We start from the raw sequence: 16,979 nt of genomic DNA on the forward strand, positions 1-16,979 counted from the left end.
CTCTAGGCTCGTGGGCTCAGTAGTTTTGGCTTGTGGGCTCTAGAGCACAGGCTCAGTAGTTGTGGCGCACGGGCTTAGTTGCTCCGTGGCATGTGGGATCTTCCCGGGCCAGGGCTCGAACCCGTGTCCCCTGCATTGGCAGGCGGATTCTTAACCACTGCGTCACCAGGGAAGCCCCACCTATATGGATTTTTAATTTCCAAATCTCTTTAAAAAGATAGTTCTCTCTAAACATAATAACAAAGGTATTAATTTTTAAAAAATTTTCATTGGAGTATAGTTGATTTAAGAAGACATTTAGAATGAAAGTAGCATACCTGGTAAATGTCTTCAGAAGGTGTATGCCTAAATTCTATAGTATTTCTGGTTATATGGATCCTAAAGCATGTATTTGTTATAGCAAATATGAAAACATGCAGAGGTCTTTGTAGTCAAAAAGTTAATAGGGTATTATCTAGCTTTTCATGATCTGGTTTTGTTTGTCTTAAAAGGAAATCAGGTACTTAATTTATAGAATGTAGAATTATAAGTAATATTATAATGGTCTGTAAAGAAATATATTAAAAAGTTGAAATAAATTCCTAGTACAGCAATTTTTAGATTGTACCTCTACCTTGCATGTAGATTGTATTCTGAAATGCTTGGAAATAAAATAATCTTCTTTTTAGAGAAATAATGCTATAAATGGCATTTCCTTTCAGATTAGCCCATGAAAGTTCATTTGATCTATAATTAGCACACGACCACATTTTTTTTCCAAAGAAAATAATTCTATTGCTAGTAAGTAATTAGGAAAATAAATTTTAGCAAGTATTTATCTTGAATCATGGAATTTGAGAAAGAGCAGAGAGGTTTGTGTGAAAGAGAGATTAGCTAGAGTGGGATTAACTGAGGTGAGAACAGTGAAAGTCAGGAAGGGGGATGATACGGAAAAATGAGGTGCTTGACTAAAGGAGGTTAATAAAGACACTTCCCATCACACACTTCTGAGGGCCTCGTTGCCCCAGGAATAGGTGGATAAAAGTGAGCTATTCTTATACTTCATTTTTTTTTGTTTTGTTTTTACATTTAAAAGAGGGAACTATCTTCTAAATAAGCCTTAAGAAAACAAAGCCTAAGCCTTTATAAAACTTAGAACATCCTTCAAATTTATAACCCTGAGTGGTAAATAATTTGTATTTTTGTTATTACCACTGATAAAAGCAGATCTTAGATTAAAACTTCTTCTATATTATTTTTTTACTTTGAGTATATTATCCCAGAGAAAGAATTGTTTTTATCTCATTCTTCAAAAGGTCTGTTTACCGTTAAAGCATAGAATTAATAGTTTCAGCTTACCTAAACTACCATGTAAAACATTATTTCTATGGCAAAATTTGTTCACTGATTGTTTGAGTACCTACTATGTGCCAGGCATTGCTTTTGGTGCTCTAACTAAGCAGTGCGCAAGAGACAAGAATCCTTGATGTGGAGTTTACATTCTAGTAGAGATTTATTTCAAGTTGCATTTGAAAGATGCAAGAAAGTCATCTGTCTTTATTACCTTCTTGTTGGCTTACTTAGGGTAGGTGCCCGTAAGCTTTAGAGCAGCTGGGACTCTACATTTATATCCAGTATCCTAGGTAGGATCTTAATAGAGACTGGGTAATAACTATATTAGCATATTTTAAATAGGCAACAAAGGACATCTTCCTTTTAAAGAGCAAGGACGAGCGTCCTTATCCTTGCCCATCCATTCCTTAATAAGAATACTTCTGATTGTGAGGATGTTTGAATGAACTATTTACTTCTGTCAAGGCAGCTCTATTTTTAAAATGATTTCATGTGTTGCTGCTAACTACCACATAGCTTAGGTGCTGTATACAGTTATCTTAGAGGCAGTATACTAAGTTGTTAGCTGAACATACTCTGGATCCAGACTGCCTAGATTTAAATCCCAACTGCCTCTGATCTAGCTGTGTGATCTTGGGCAAGCTACTTAACCTATCTGTGCCATAGTTTTTTTAAAATCTGGAAAAGTAATGATAATAGTTGGCTAATGTAAGGATGAAATGAGTTAATTGGTAATGCTTAGCACTTGTCAAGTACTAAATGACAGCTGCTATTATTTCCTATGCTTGACATATAATTTATGTAAAAGTTGCTTCTCTAGATTTTTTTGGCCGAGCACCTTATTTTGTTTGGTGGGTTTATGCTTTCAAGGAGAACAATTTGGTATACTGGAGATCTGGATTCTAGCAATGGATCCTCCACTGATTTCCTCTTGATTTGATTAATTACTAAGGGGGGGGAGGGCTCAGATAAAATAGTCTCTTTAGTATTTTCATATAAAATTTAAATATTTAAAAATAGGTGAGCATGTTGAGCCTTTGGTTGTTTTTGAGTACTCAACAGGAACTTGTTTAAAGTATTTTGTTTTGTCATACTGTGAAATGGTGATCCCAGATGCTTATTTAGTTTTTGTGCCACAGCTTACACATTGGCTATTAGTAATTCTCAAATTTTGAATTAGTGGATGATTTACAGATGATTCCTATGATGTGTGTTTAATTCTAAATATAAACTACTTGACAAACATGCCCAATAAAAGGTAGTTCTCTAAGATAACTGGTACCTTGGCTTTTCTGAGAACTATTTCATAATAGTTTCACTGAGAACCTATTTCATAAAATTATTGTAATAACCTCCTAATAAATTTGAGTTAGATAAAGTAGAAATACATTCTTTCCCTAATTACAGCTTAGTATGTGTATGTACACTTTTTGTTAATTTAAAAATGTTATAAACTTCACTTAGATTTGCTTTGTTTTTATGTCCTATTTTCTGGAAGACTATTCAGATTTTCATAAGTTTTTCACTTACTTCCAAATGGCACTTTGTAGATAAGCATGTTGTAGCATCAAAATGAATGTTGTAGTCAAATTTTATTGGGAGTTCAGGCCCTGTAAAGATGGTTGTGTTTAACTTCCACAAAGTTATTTGTGGTTTTTCCTGAACTTTTCCTTCTGCAGCAAAGTTCTATTTTCATTAACTACACACTATTTTAAAGTAGAAGATGGTGGTGAAAGATCAGTCTGTGTTACCTTTGGATTTTTTTTCTTTGTGAAAGCAATGGCAGTCTTGATTGTAACAGAAAACTATCTGGAATTTGGACTCGAAACAGGTAATAATTTCATATCTGTTAAGTTTTTAAAATTAGGTTTGAGGCATATGTTCTGTAATGTTCTAAATAATTAACCTTTATTATTCTTAAGATCTTTTTTTTGGTTTTTTTTTTTTTAGCTAAGTTTTTGCTACCTTTTTCCAAAAATGCTGTTCCCTCCCCATTTTTTCCTTAAAGTTAAATAAGTTTCACCAATGCTAAAGTTGACTCACATAGATAAAGATGCAAATTTTAATGCAAATTTTATGCATACTCATGGAATGTACAAATATCAAAGGGATGTTTTCAAAGACTATTTCTCCTAATAACTAAATTTTATTGCATTATGACATACTAATTAGCACATGAAAGAGCTATGCTCATCACTTAAAAATTTAAGATGTTCTGTTTTCTAGCATTTTATTTCCAAAGATTCTGTATTTTACCCCTATGATAAGAGTAAATTTTTCCCCCTACAGGGTTTACAAATTTTTCAGACAGTGCGATGCAGTTTCTCGAAAAGCAAGGTTTAGAATCTCAGTAAGTTTTTTTAAATTAATTATTATTCGGATTTAATTTTTTCCATATTTGGTAAAATAGCATTTACTATAAGTGATTCTTTGTTTTTAATCAGTGAAAGTTCTTTTTTAAGTAGGACTGTCTCTTTTTTAGCAATATTCTTACTCATGTTTTTTACATTTGTATAAAGTATCTTTTATAGAATTCTCATTTGAATTTGCTCTTATTTAACTTAATTCCCGTTCTACTAGAGACTAAACGAAATTTATGAATCACGTGTTATTTTCTATGTTGAACATGTAGGTTAGATTGTTAAAACTGTGGCTTAAGAGATGTCTGATTTACTTTATACTTCACCAAAATCCTTTATGGGTGATTGGATAAGAGCAGTCTTTTTGTAGGAGTTTACTTTGTTTGTATTACTGTTATTATTGTGGTTTGTAAAGTAATTGATTAGAAGAATGGAAATTTCTAGAAAGTTAACTTCAAAAGTTTATCAGCTTTTTAAAAAATTTTATTTTTAGGGGTCCTGTTTCAAAACTTACTTTCAAATTTTTCCTGGCTATTTTCTGTTCACTCATTGGGGCTTTTTTGACATTTCCTGGATTACGGCTGGCTCAAATGCATCTGGATGCCCTGAATTTGGCAACAGAAAAAATTACACAGTAAGCGGAAAATGTACATAAGCACATGCAGATAAATATATGTTTTCCATCTTAATGAAGGTATATTATTGTAATGAAATCATAAATTATTGTATTTAAAATTAATAATCATTTGATGTCACACTTCTTCCTCTTTCTACTATAAGCAAGCTTCTTTCATTCACTTCTAAATTTTAAGTCCTATGTAAAAAAAAACCCCACTAAATTATTAAATTTCTCTTTTATCTGTTAAAATGGAAATATCAATATTTATGTTAGTTATTTTGAACTCAGAGATGAATGTTTATGATATTGTAATCTCTGCCACTGATCTAAGGATCTATGGAAATTTCTTTAAATCAGAATTTTTAAGTTAAAAATACTTATTTAAATTTCATATAAATAATTTTATATTTAAATAATTTAATATTTTTTATTTAAAGTATTTTATTTAAAAATGTTTTGAAAGTAAATCTGTATACATAAGAAATGTTTGTTTTCCTTATATTATTGATCTGTTTGCAAGATTATTTTAGTTTGGGATTGCTAATACTGTACAGTGTTAAATATCATAGATTACTATTTTAGTTTTCAAATGGAGAAATCGTATTTGAATCTCTGCGTATTGTTCAGAGCCCATTTACTATATTATTTGTGGTTGTCACAGATTTTTTGTTGTTGTTGGTGTGGACACCTTGGCAGAGTGACAGATTTTTATCTTCATTTCATATCCAGATCCAAATTTCCAAGTCCTCTTTTTGTTTTGCAGTAGAAGCCTAAGTTGAGAATATTCCATTTTGATATATGTATTTATAGTCATTAAGTTTCTCTGAGTAATCATAATTCCTAACATTTCTGCTCTTTAAAAGCCTATATTTAATGATGCTGATTCTCTAGTCTTTTTACATTCTTATCTCTTACCTATGTCATTTTCCTTTATTTTAATTTTGAAAGTTTTTTTGTGTTTTTCCTTACCTCCATTTTTCTGTATATGCTTTGTGTGTTATTTACTTATTCTCACCTCCCAGTACACACTCCTTCATCCCTCTTTTTTCCACTCCTTTTACTCAGCATGCTGTTGGCTACATCCTGCCTTTCTCCCACCATCCGTCTCTCTAATGGCTTCTTTTAAAACAAAACCTGATTCTCCCCCTCCTCTCTACACACACACTTCAGTCCACTAACCCCAGTGTTATGATTTAAATAAGCTGAAAGAGTGGGTGGAGGGGAGCCCTTCACCAGCTACTGAAACCGCTGTGGGCTGCTCCTTGATACTAGAGTGTTCCCTAGCAACACTGCATACCTAATACTGCTGCTTTCTTCCCCTGCACCCGATGGTTTACCCAGGCTGTGGGATGAAAGAATCACTTTATAAAAACATTGAAAGCATTTAGTGGTGGTTTGGGGTTGGGGATGGGGGTACATTTTAGTTTTCTTCTCAGTAAAATGTGGCTTCTTAAGATTTTTCCCTTTGGGAATTTGGAGTTTTATTTTCAGTGTATTGCAAACGCCCCAACCCCACGCCCCCCCCCCGCACCTCCCCCCGCCCCCCCGCCCCCCACACACACATTGTGTTGTAGCACTCTGCCCGGATACAGGGTGTGGGAAGCTAGTTTTGTTGTGAGAGCAGCATGACTGGCACAAAGCAGCATTCTCCTTACCCCCATGGCCAGGCAGTAGGACTTGTTTTAGTGCCAGAGCTTAGATCCAGAGTTCCACCTCTCCTTGTCAGGTGTTCATGGTTTCCTGATCTGGCCATTTGCTCACATAAGTCACTATCACTTGCACTGTAGTGGTATTTTAAAGTGTGTGTGTGTGTGTGTGTGTGTGTGTGTATTTTAAAACCTCCAGTTTAGCTCCCCCAGCATGGTTGGTAATAAAAGCAGTACATGGTAATAAAATAGTCTGAAGAATTTTGTCTTTCTGAAATAAGGACAGTCTTTACCAGTCATCTATCTCTGTAGGATACAAACTTGGGACAACAATTAACAATGACATTACATCTCACACCTGAAACCTTTTGCTGTATTGGGTATTTCGCCTATTAGGAGTAATGTAAATTTCCTTGGTTTTTATAGGATAGGGAAATTAATTTCAGGTATGTTCTTAATGCTTCAAGAAGAAATAAAAATGTGAGTCATTTATGATTTTAACAATGTAATTAAAACATTGTAGATGTACGTTACATATTGAAAGTTTCCTCATTTATAAGTAAGTTGCTGCAGTAGCTTCCGTCTGCCATATGCCTACTAGTATTATGGACCTTGCTAATCACTGTCTCTTACTTGGAAATAATGAGAAGGCACTTTGTTTTAGCTGGGCTGAAAAGTATCAAAAGATGACTCCTATACTGAAAATCCATTGGATTCATTGATTGTGCAACGTTAGAGAATCATTTAAGTACCAGTGTATTAAATCAGGGATACAGTAGGAGATTGTTAAAGAACACTAGAATAGGAGTGAACAGATTTAGATTTTAGTGCTAGATCTCCTTCTAACCTGTAATATTGCCACGAGCAAGTCATTTAACTTTCCTCAATCTAAATGTTCTCATCTGAACAATTAAAATAATGAGGTATTTTTGCAAGGGCTCAAATCAGTGTTAAGTAGTAATGATAAATATAAAATAATGGTGACAATAGTACCTTAGTATAGAATACTGAAAATAAGTTCCTACCTTCATTTTTGAAGTCCCAAAGTTCTGTAGTTTATTAGTATATTTTGCTCCTGGATTTTTATGTTTATTTCTTACATACTTTCAGAACATTACTTCATATCAACTTCTTGGCACCTTTATTTATGGTTCTGCTCTGGGTAAAACCAATCACCAAAGACTACATTATGAACCCACCATTGGGTAAAGAAAGTGTCCCTTTGTAAGTATGGGTATTTGGGGGCTAATTTTTATTTCATTATATAATCAAAACTTTTCTAAAATGTTATTTACTGTGTTCACGTTTTTTAATGATAACATTAGGACATTGTATTTTTAAAACATTAATAGAAATGTTTAAAAATGTATTATAAAATAGAAACTATAGGTCATCATTTTACCTTCTTGTGATCTTCATTAATGGTTTTGGATGATTATTACTCTGCACTAATATTATCTTGTACAGTTGTAAGTTTTTCTGCTTTTTTAAAGACACTACATTTCTCTTATTTTTTTCTTAATTGTGAAAATTATGGAGGAAAAAATGAGTAGTATAAATGGAAATTCATATATTTAACCCCTTAAGTGTTGTTAACATTTTCCATATTTGCTTCACTGTTTTTTGTTTTGTTTTTTGATGAAGTAGTTTTTCAAGTAAATTAGAGGCATAACATTTTTACCCCTAAGAAATTTAGTATGCATCTCTAAAAAATAAGGATATTTTTCAACATGACAATATTATCATCATAGCTATCAAAATTAAAAATAAAGCCTTAACGTTGTTATCTAATATTAGGTCGTATTTCCCCAATTAGACAACTGTATTTTAACAGAAGAAGGTAACATAGAAACAATTTATTAATAGGCATTAATAACTGTACTTGATATGTTAACTCAGCCTTATGGAACTATGTTAGAGTAATAAAAAGATTCAGGCAGAGCTGGTTCAAACCCCAGTTCTGATTCTCACTAAAACTGTCACTTGAGGGAGATTATTTAACTTCACTGAACCTCTGTTTCCCCATCTGGAAAACGAAGATAATAGTATCCACCTCACAAGGTTATCATTGGAATTAAAAGAACACATGTAATGCAACCGGCTGGAAGTAAGTGCTTAATAAATGTTCCTTTCACTGCTTTGCCTAATCAAAATTAAAATAGAAAATCTTGACTAGTCATTGATTCCACAGTATGCATTTTTTATTATATATTTCTTTTAGATCCTGGTACAAATTTGTCTTGAAGTGTAGAATCGGTGATGACCATGATTTTTTTTTTTAACACCTTATCTTATTGAACTAAGAAAGTATACATTGAAGTCATAACATTTTTTCCCCCACACAAGTAAGCTTTAATGGTAATTTTAACTTGACAGGTTCACTGAGTATTTAAAAGTAATCCTAAGGATCGTAGGGTTCCAGACCAAATCTCAGATAAACTTTTAACCCACAGCTTTGATGCTGAAAGCATTCCTAGTCCTTCCTTGAAGTTTGATCATGGAAGTTGGATTTTATACTTCTGTAATTATGTTTTCTGATTTTATATTTGCCTTAGTTTAACTAAGAAAACAAGGAAACTAGCATTTGTGACATACACCAGTTATTATGCTGGGTATTGATATTTTACATATTTTATCTCATTCATTCTTATAGTAATTCTCTATTTATAATTGCTGTTCTCATTCCATTTTATAGATGAAATAACAGATTCAGAGGTTAAATAATTTGGCTAAGGTTATTCAGCCAGATCTGGTGTATGTAAAGCATTTAGTAGTTATACCAACATTCATTTCCCCACTTGTAGCCTACAAAACTATGTACAGATTAGTAGTGAATACTATTCTTAAAGGAAGTAGGAAGAAGGAATTTTCTCCTTGGTATATTAAATTATAGGAAAAATTTTGTTGCACATGAAGGCCAAGAGTCCTCTTCCTATAGCTTTATTTCCTTTGTCCCATTCCCTTTCCTGACCTTCATAAACAAAACAGAATTACAGTCATATCTCTGCTCCATTTTATTCTTTTTTTGTCAGATCATTACATTAAGTGATTAGACAGGTGATTTTTAATTTTTGTTTAAACTCCAAAGTCCATGTTGTAGATTGAGAAAAAATGGCTGCCCATCAACCCAGGTTCTTCGTCTGTCATGTAGATTAAATGGTTTGTCAAAGGCCTTTATTTGTAGTCAGAAGCAAAAATGGATAGAATGCAGTTTCAACCTGGAAATGTATTTAAACTCATCCACCCATGTGTTCTGCTTGGGCATCAAAAAAATAAAATGTGAGCAAGCAGAGTCCATATGTGTGTAACCTTGTGAGAAGAAAACCAGAAGAGAACATATGCAGTGAACCCTAGAATGGCTTCAGGAATTTGGAGAAGTTTCTTCTGCCTGTTCTTTACCTATATATTTTGTCCCAGCTCAGACTCCTTGAGATACCCCATCATATCAACTTACCAAATCCTTATGAAGTTGGTTAAATAATCTGAGTTAGCAGTACTATTTAATTAGGGACTGTTATCTAAATCCTGAACTCCTCATAAACAGAGCAGATATTTTTTGATTCACTGCCTTATACCATTCGCTTCATTTCTATTACCTGTCTCCCTCAAAGCATGCGTAATAGCTGTCTTCAGAATACTACCAGTCAAGCCTCCTGGTTGTACCACACCAGGGAGCACAGTATCGTCTGTAAGCCCCTGGAAAGGTTCAAGGCTGCGGATGGTCTTGATTTTTGTGCACTGTCAGGCTCACATGACTGATACCTTAATCTCATTGTTCGTTACAGTGTGAATGTATTGATAAAAAGTTATGCCTTTATGCTTCCTAACCAACAGTAGGTTTCTATTGGAGTTTTATGTCCATGTTCACTCACGGCCTTGTAAAAAGGAAACCAAAAGAGAATATACATAATAAAGCCTTTGTTCCATCCCTGTTTTCCCTCCACTTCATAAATAGTTCAGACCAAACAGTACACTTTCACATCTTCTCTGCCTTTCCTGTTTCCTGTACTCTTCTTCAACTTTATTTCCACAGGCAACTTCTATATTGTAGTTTTAGTCCCTTTCCTAGGTGCTTACACTGGACAGAAGGAAGGGGTGATAATGGAGCCTGTTTTGGAGCAAAGTGTTGTAAGGTTTTTTATCTTTCCCCACTTGGTCTTCTTTATAGCCATCCATTCTACCCTCATGGTCTTAAGAATTTGGGGGAGACCCCTATAAGTTCCAGATCCTGTCTGGCAGATCACTCCACACATTTCAACAGTCACATATTAAGCACCTGATGTGTGCTAGAGCTTTGAATAGAGTCAGGCATGGTGTAGGCATTATTTTCAAATTACAGTGTTATCTTTTATCAAAGCAGAAACCGTGGACCCCAAAAGGACATCAGAATTTACCTCTTCTTTCTAAAGTCCTTTAGGGAACATCTGATTTTGTCAATATATCAGAATTCTTGATCCCAATCAGGAATTCAGCAGAGTGAAAGATCCTACTCAGGTATTTATATAATCAAACAAAACTGTAGCCAGAAATAGATGGGTTGATAACTTGATAGTTCCACAGGCAAGCTCCTCTGGTTTCCTTCCTTCTTTCTCATAGTCTCCAGTTTAAGAGCACCCAACTTCCCTTTTCGTTTTATAACCGTTTTTCCCCCCATGGAGGAGGATAGATAGAGAAAAGAATCCCAAGTGTTGCTCTACTTTTTTCTTCTAGATTTATTTCATACTGTTTTATTTCATGATACATTTATCTGTTAAGCAAGTGAAAGTATCATGTAGGTAAGTCTGTGGTGGAGTGGGATACTTTTTATATCTCCATCTGTAACTAAGTCTAGATTTCCCTATATCTTAAATGATGAACATTAACACGTATAACTAGCATGCTAGCATATTTTGGTCTTTGAGAGCACCATATCAACTTTTTGATCTGTAGAATGACAGAAGCTACATTCGATACTCTGCGACTCTGGTTAATAATCCTGCTGTGTGCTTTGCGGTTGGCCATGATGCGTAGTCACCTGCAAGCTTACTTAAACTTAGCCCAGAAATGTGTGGATCAGATGAAGAAAGAAGCAGGGCGAATAAGCATGGTTGAGCTTCAGAAAATGGTAAGTTTTATACTGCAGTCAAAATGGAAAATAGCAAATACTGAGTTGTAAATGACTATAAATAGATGGGATAATCTTAAACTGACATGTCAGAGACTTTGATTTGATTTTGGTGCTAGGTGAAGAAAGGGTCTCAATTCCCCTTCTTGCCTTAAGTACATTAAGTATCATACAGTTTGGGTTGCAAAGCTGTGGTATATCTACTTTTGCTAAATGGGACTCCCCTAATTGAGTTGAAAGACATCACAATATATTATATAGCCTTTATGACTTAAAGAGTAGGAAATATTAGTTTTAGTGACTCAATGTATTCCTTTTAACATTATTCCAAGTACTTGAACATGAAACATAAAATTTAACTTAATGGGGATTCCGGAGAAGGAAGGTGCTAGGAATCCATCCGCCATTATGATGGACTGGACCTAGAACCTGATCGAGTCTTTTTGAAGAAATGTGGTTTTGGGTCCTCTGTTTTTTACTCTCGAAATTTCATTGTAAGAAGTGTCTATCAAGATTCAAACAACTTTTTTTATGTTTTACCTTTCATGTATTTTCATACTTTGTAATTTTACCTCAGTCGAATATAAATGGGGATTGATGTTTTTATTTATGCTCATATATGACTGTTATTGTTATTTAGTTTGATATTTTAGGTGTCTGTCTTTAGAGATTTTAGCATTTTGTTTTATATGTGAAATAGTAAGTGAATATAGGCCATTTGAATTTTAGTGGTTTTGTTTCTCCAATTTGTATTAATCACTTAAGAACTATTTTCAAGGAATTTATTTTAATATTTTCACATTTTAAAGAACCTTCGAACTGAGCCTTTCTGAAGTCAGTCTGGTGGCATTTATAATGAAGTACAAATTTGTTACCATTTAGCTGTCTTCCCATGAAAGGATTATTCATCTCTTAAGCAATTCAGTTTGACAATTATATGAAAGTTTAATTCATTCATAACATGTCAACCGTGTTAGAAACTTAAGAATGTTGTTGGTTGCAGGTCGCTCGAGTCTTTTATTACCTTTGTGTCATTGCACTGCAGTATGTGGCTCCTCTGGTCATGCTGCTTCACACAACCCTGCTTTTGAAAACTCTAGGTAGGCATACCCTGACAACTGGGAAACATGTTGCTTTACTTTCTACCTATAGTTAATAATGCTTTTTGTTACCTACAAAGAATAATCCTCTTAAAATTGTTTTTCTCTTTAAAAGTTTTAAGAGGAAACATACGAAACTTTAAGCTGTGGAAGTTGATTCATTGATTTATCATCTTGATTTTGAAAATTCAGGCCCATATCGTTTTATAATGTTAAAAGAATTGTTTGCTAAAGGTTAATTCTGAGTAACTGGAGTGAACACTTTTCGTCTTAATATTTTGTGTTGTAAGAGAGTGATTTAAGATTTTGTTAGTGCATAACATTTAAATTATTACAAGGTACTTGTAAACTTAAGAATTACAGAACCCTTTGGTGAGTTCTGCTTCAGATAACTTACGTTGATAGAGTAAAGATTTCTCAGTGGCAGAACAAAGTTCTCCTGTAAGTCTGTTCACTAAGCAATCCAGCCCATCTGTGGTGTTACTCAAGAATCTTTTGTTGTATTGATCATTTCTTTGCTTAGGTCAGGCAGTCTGCCAGTGTTGGGGTTTTAGAAGCCAAAGGAACTAAAAGCATTATTGGGTGGGCTTATAGATGCTTTAGAGCTGTGATAGATGTAAATGTCCTTCAGGAATCTATGGAACATAAAAGAGTAGCTCAGTTGTAAATTATGTGACTCATATTCTATCCAAAATAGGAAAGTATATGATAAAAATATTTCTGGAAGCTATTAATAATCTCTCACATTGACATCAGAGAGAGTTTCTGAGAAAGAATTTATTCTGATATTCTAGAGGTAGAAAAGATTCTAAGAAGTTATAGAGTCTGTCCCTGTCCCTCCATTAGAGGTAGTTGATTCATGGATTATACAAGAAAAAAAAATGTTTTTGTTATTTTACCAGATTTTAGTGTAGTTAATTAAAAGTAAATTAGATTTTAGCTTTTATATGCACCTCTACTGATAAGGTTAGATTATAGTCTGGTCAAGTTAAGTGAATTTTCCCCAGGTGTGTAGAAAGATTATTATTTTACTTTATTTTCAACGTTGAATAATTTGTTGTACCACTAAACTTTTTGTTCTTAATTTCAAATATAAGTTAAAGAATTTATTTTTTCTAAATAAGGAGCTTTGGAATTACTCTTCATGTTTTATTTGTGTCTTGAATTTTCTAGGTAATCATTCCTGGGGGATTTATCCAGAATCTATCTCTACCTTGCCAGTGGATAATAGTCCACCCTCCAATTCTGTTTACTCTGAATTACCATCTGCTGATGGGAAGATGAAGGTAACTGTTACACAAATAACAGTGGCACTGAGCAGCTTAAAAAACATTTTCACTCCTCTGCTTTTTCGAGGACTTCTGTCTTTTCTGACCTGGTGGATTGCTGCTTGTCTCTTTTCTACAAGCCTTTTTGGGCTTTTCTATCACCAGTATCTCACTGTGGCGTGAATCTCAGTTAACAAAAAAGGATATCGAAGTCACACTCTGAATTCAGATACTCGTACCCTTGAAGGTCTGACAAAAACCAGAAGAAAGCAAATACAAAGGAAGGAAAACCATATCAGAATATCTTGTTTTAAATACTTCCTCTGTATTCTCAGGGTGGATTAATGGTATTAATATTTAAAATTATAGAATAGATTGTTAACTGCTATACTGTGGCATTGGAATTTTAACTCCTTGTATTAATGGATGTGAGAGAGCTATCTACAAGTGTAATACTTCTGATGACCTTGGTTTACAGAAACCTCCATCAGTCTTTGAAACTTCTCAGATGACTCCAGTTATTGATTGGTTGCTTTTAATGGTATTAAGGTACTGTTAATATTCATAATGGCTGCCTATAGAACAATCTTCAAACTGAGCCATGCTTTAGGGGAGGGAAAGGAGCTAAAGTCACTTCTGTTGGTAATATGCGAGTCACTCTTCAAACAGCAACAACAGCAAAACCCAACAGAAAGGAATAGCTACTGTATATTACAGTAAAGAAAGCTGCGTAGTAATTTTAAATTTAATGGAGTTGTACATGCTTAATATCTACAAGTACTGCTGCTTGAGAGTAGCAAGAATATTGTTTTAAAATGCATTCTAGCCAACTTGAGGGATCTTTTACAATAATTGGCTACATGAACATTTGCAGTCTTTATATCAGGTTTGGACTGCCCATATTTTATTTTATTCTATGGTCCTAAATATAGTTCTTTTTAATAGTCTAAAGATATTTATCAATATTGATCAAACTTTTAAAAAATTACTTTGTAATCCTGCTGACTACCTGTATGTATTGTACATATATATTATATATTAAATATATAATATATTGAGATTATAAAAGATGAAAATATTGGGTTCTTATAATATTTTAAGTTGCTGAATGTATTTTAAAATGTGATTGAATGAGATGTATTTGTATCTAGAAATTTTCTTTCTTTCTGGAACGAGATTAAAATACATTTTGAAAATTCATCTGAGCAAGTGATTTATTTGTATTGCCTATGTGTGAGAGTACTTCTGATTTTATAAATACTTAGGTGGTTGCTGCCAAATTAAAATTCTTTTTCTGTCATTTAAAAATAATTAGAACCTTTTGACAGATTTACCAGTATTATTTAAACCTATGTTAAATAGGACTTGTTTTAAATTTGTAGTGTTTGTATTTTATTTTTTATTATTTTATTTGTAGTGTTTTTACTTTATAGGGCAGAAATTGAAGTAATTCGAATGAAAAATTCAAATGAAATGGGGAAAAAAAGTAAATTTTTTGGGATGCTTTTTTCCATAGGGAATGAATATAAGAGATAAACAGTTTTGTTGGTTTTTTCCCCAAATGAATAGAATTTAATGGTAAATATTCTTTCATATAACTGTCTTGAGAGGCTATGTATTATGTTTCAGTGCTGTTGTCACTATTGAAAGCAATTTTGAAACTCTTCTTTTGGAAGTACTTTGAAGGCTTGTGGTTCATATTCATTTGAATAATCTCAGGACAGCAAGTTCCTGTCTTTTGGTGTAGGTTAAATATTTTGAAAATAGATGATATTTTAAATAAGACTGAGTGATAAAGTAAATGCTTAAGTTGGATAAAACTGTTTGGTTGAAATGAATTGTGAATATAGTCTAATGTTAGTTCATGTGTATTTCCAAAAGCAGCATTCCAAATATATCTTGAGATATCAGCATCACTAAAATAAGTATCTTATAACAAGATTACAGTGAAGTATGACATTTATTTTGTTTATGAAAGTTCTTACATGTTGGACTTGAAAAAAATCTCACCTGGTGTTTATAACCATTCTTATTAAAAAGCTATACTGTGAAAGTTATAATTAAAGTTATTATTTTGATTTTCAAGGATTGTATAGTGGAGTAATATGGAGGGAAAGGAATAGAATTCATTATTGGATGGAATAACGTATTTTTTAAATACTATTGATTGACTCTTTTTAAACTTGATTCTCCCTAAGTATATTATAAACTTACACAAACTGCTTGTTAACTGAAGTGATGAGTTGGTTTAGGTTTTTTTAGCCTTTTAAAGCAAATTTTGAGAGAATGATAGTTGCAACTACTAACTGGTTTATTTAAGCATGTTGTCTTTGTACCAAGGATTACGTTAAGTGCAAAAGGGTTTGTACTTTATGTAAACCAAGTAATATTTTTTAAATTGAGATATAATTGATATATAATGTTGTATTAGTTTTAGGTGTACAACATAATGATTTTTGATACATGTATGTGTTGTAAAATGATTGCAAATAATATTTTTGAATACCCCAAATTAGGCCAGTAGAATTCTTTTATTTTTTATATTGGACTTTAGTCAGTATAAATGCTTCAGAAGTCAGTTATTTTTATTTTATATTTTTGCCAAGTCAACTAGGAACCCGTAAAATCTTGCTTTTACTATGATCTGTAGAATGTTGCTTGACAACTTGTTGGTTCCAGTCCGCCCTCCCCCCCCCCCCGCCCATTGCACTATAAAAATTAGAGCTTATTCTCTTTCCTACTCCCATTGATTTGTCTGAAATGAAAAGCATACAATTTTATCTTAATATCGTATGCATTTTGATTATCTTTGGTATTTTCCCCAGAATTTCAGTTGTTATGCATAAATGACCAGTGCATTCATGCAGTGTGGGCTCATTGTCTTACTGTTTCTAATATAAATATCATTGGTAAAATAGTGACATTTCTTCTTGAGTTTTGATTCAGAAGAGATATTCATCTATTAATGGAATTGATAGGTCCAGGAAGCAATAAGTAGAATTCATTATGAAATCTGTAATTGGAACTTCACTGGATAGATTTATTCTTTCAAATGAAAGATTAACTTCTCAGTATTGTAAAGCATGGGGTCTCAACATTCTCTGAATTCATACACACTTTCTGAGCCATCACATAATTGAAAATGGTCTGTCGTGGTATATGGCTCTATTCAGCAAAATAAAACTAAGTGATTTTTGAATGTGGATCATCCTTTGTCTTCACAGAGCTTTAGGTGGCTTAAAGAATCAGATTATGATCCTAGAGCTTGAACTCAGTGTCTCAAATAGTCATACAATCTCATCTTTTAATTCCCATTTGTCCCGTTATGTCTATACCCTGAGTTTATAGCTGAGCTGGTTATACGCCCTGAAAACTCTGACATGGGCATTAAGGATGATCAAAGAGCTAATGTCAACATTTCCCTTCTTTTTTAAAATTTTCATTGGAGTATAGTTGATTTACAATGTTGTGTTAGTAACCTTTCCCTTCTTTAAAATGGTAAACACTTTACTAATTTCATACCTAAGAAAAAAGAAAACCAGATATAGCC

At 33.1% G+C, this 16,979-nt stretch overlaps 1 protein-coding gene across 9 annotated transcripts in view; it reads left to right on the top strand.

The window, feature by feature from the left end:
* Nucleotides 1-15,373, top strand: part of TMEM161B (transmembrane protein 161B) — a 69,681-nt gene extending 54,308 nt beyond the window's left edge. For 6 of the 9 annotated variants that reach the window (XM_082458133.1, XM_082458139.1, XM_082458141.1 and 3 more), the window contains 7 exons: nt 3,012-3,163; nt 3,622-3,682; nt 4,186-4,326; nt 7,068-7,181; nt 10,887-11,061; nt 12,065-12,161; nt 13,335-15,373. In XM_082458133.1, coding sequence (XP_082314259.1) covers nt 3,012-3,163; nt 3,622-3,682; nt 4,186-4,326; nt 7,068-7,181; nt 10,887-11,061; nt 12,065-12,161; nt 13,335-13,612 — 1,018 coding nt within the window. In that variant the 3' untranslated portion in view covers nt 13,613-15,373. The remainder of the gene's footprint in view (nt 1-3,011; nt 3,164-3,621; nt 3,683-4,185; nt 4,327-7,067; nt 7,182-10,886; nt 11,062-12,064; nt 12,162-13,334) is intronic. The other 3 variants (XM_082458140.1, XM_082458134.1, XM_082458135.1) reach the window with 3 other exon arrangements.
* The last annotated feature ends 1,606 nt before the right edge of the window (nt 15,374-16,979 follow it).

The sequence above is a fragment of the Balaenoptera physalus genome, assembly GCF_965194825.1.
Source record: "Balaenoptera physalus genome assembly, chromosome: 3".
NCBI classification, from domain to species: domain Eukaryota; kingdom Metazoa; phylum Chordata; class Mammalia; order Artiodactyla; family Balaenopteridae; genus Balaenoptera; species Balaenoptera physalus.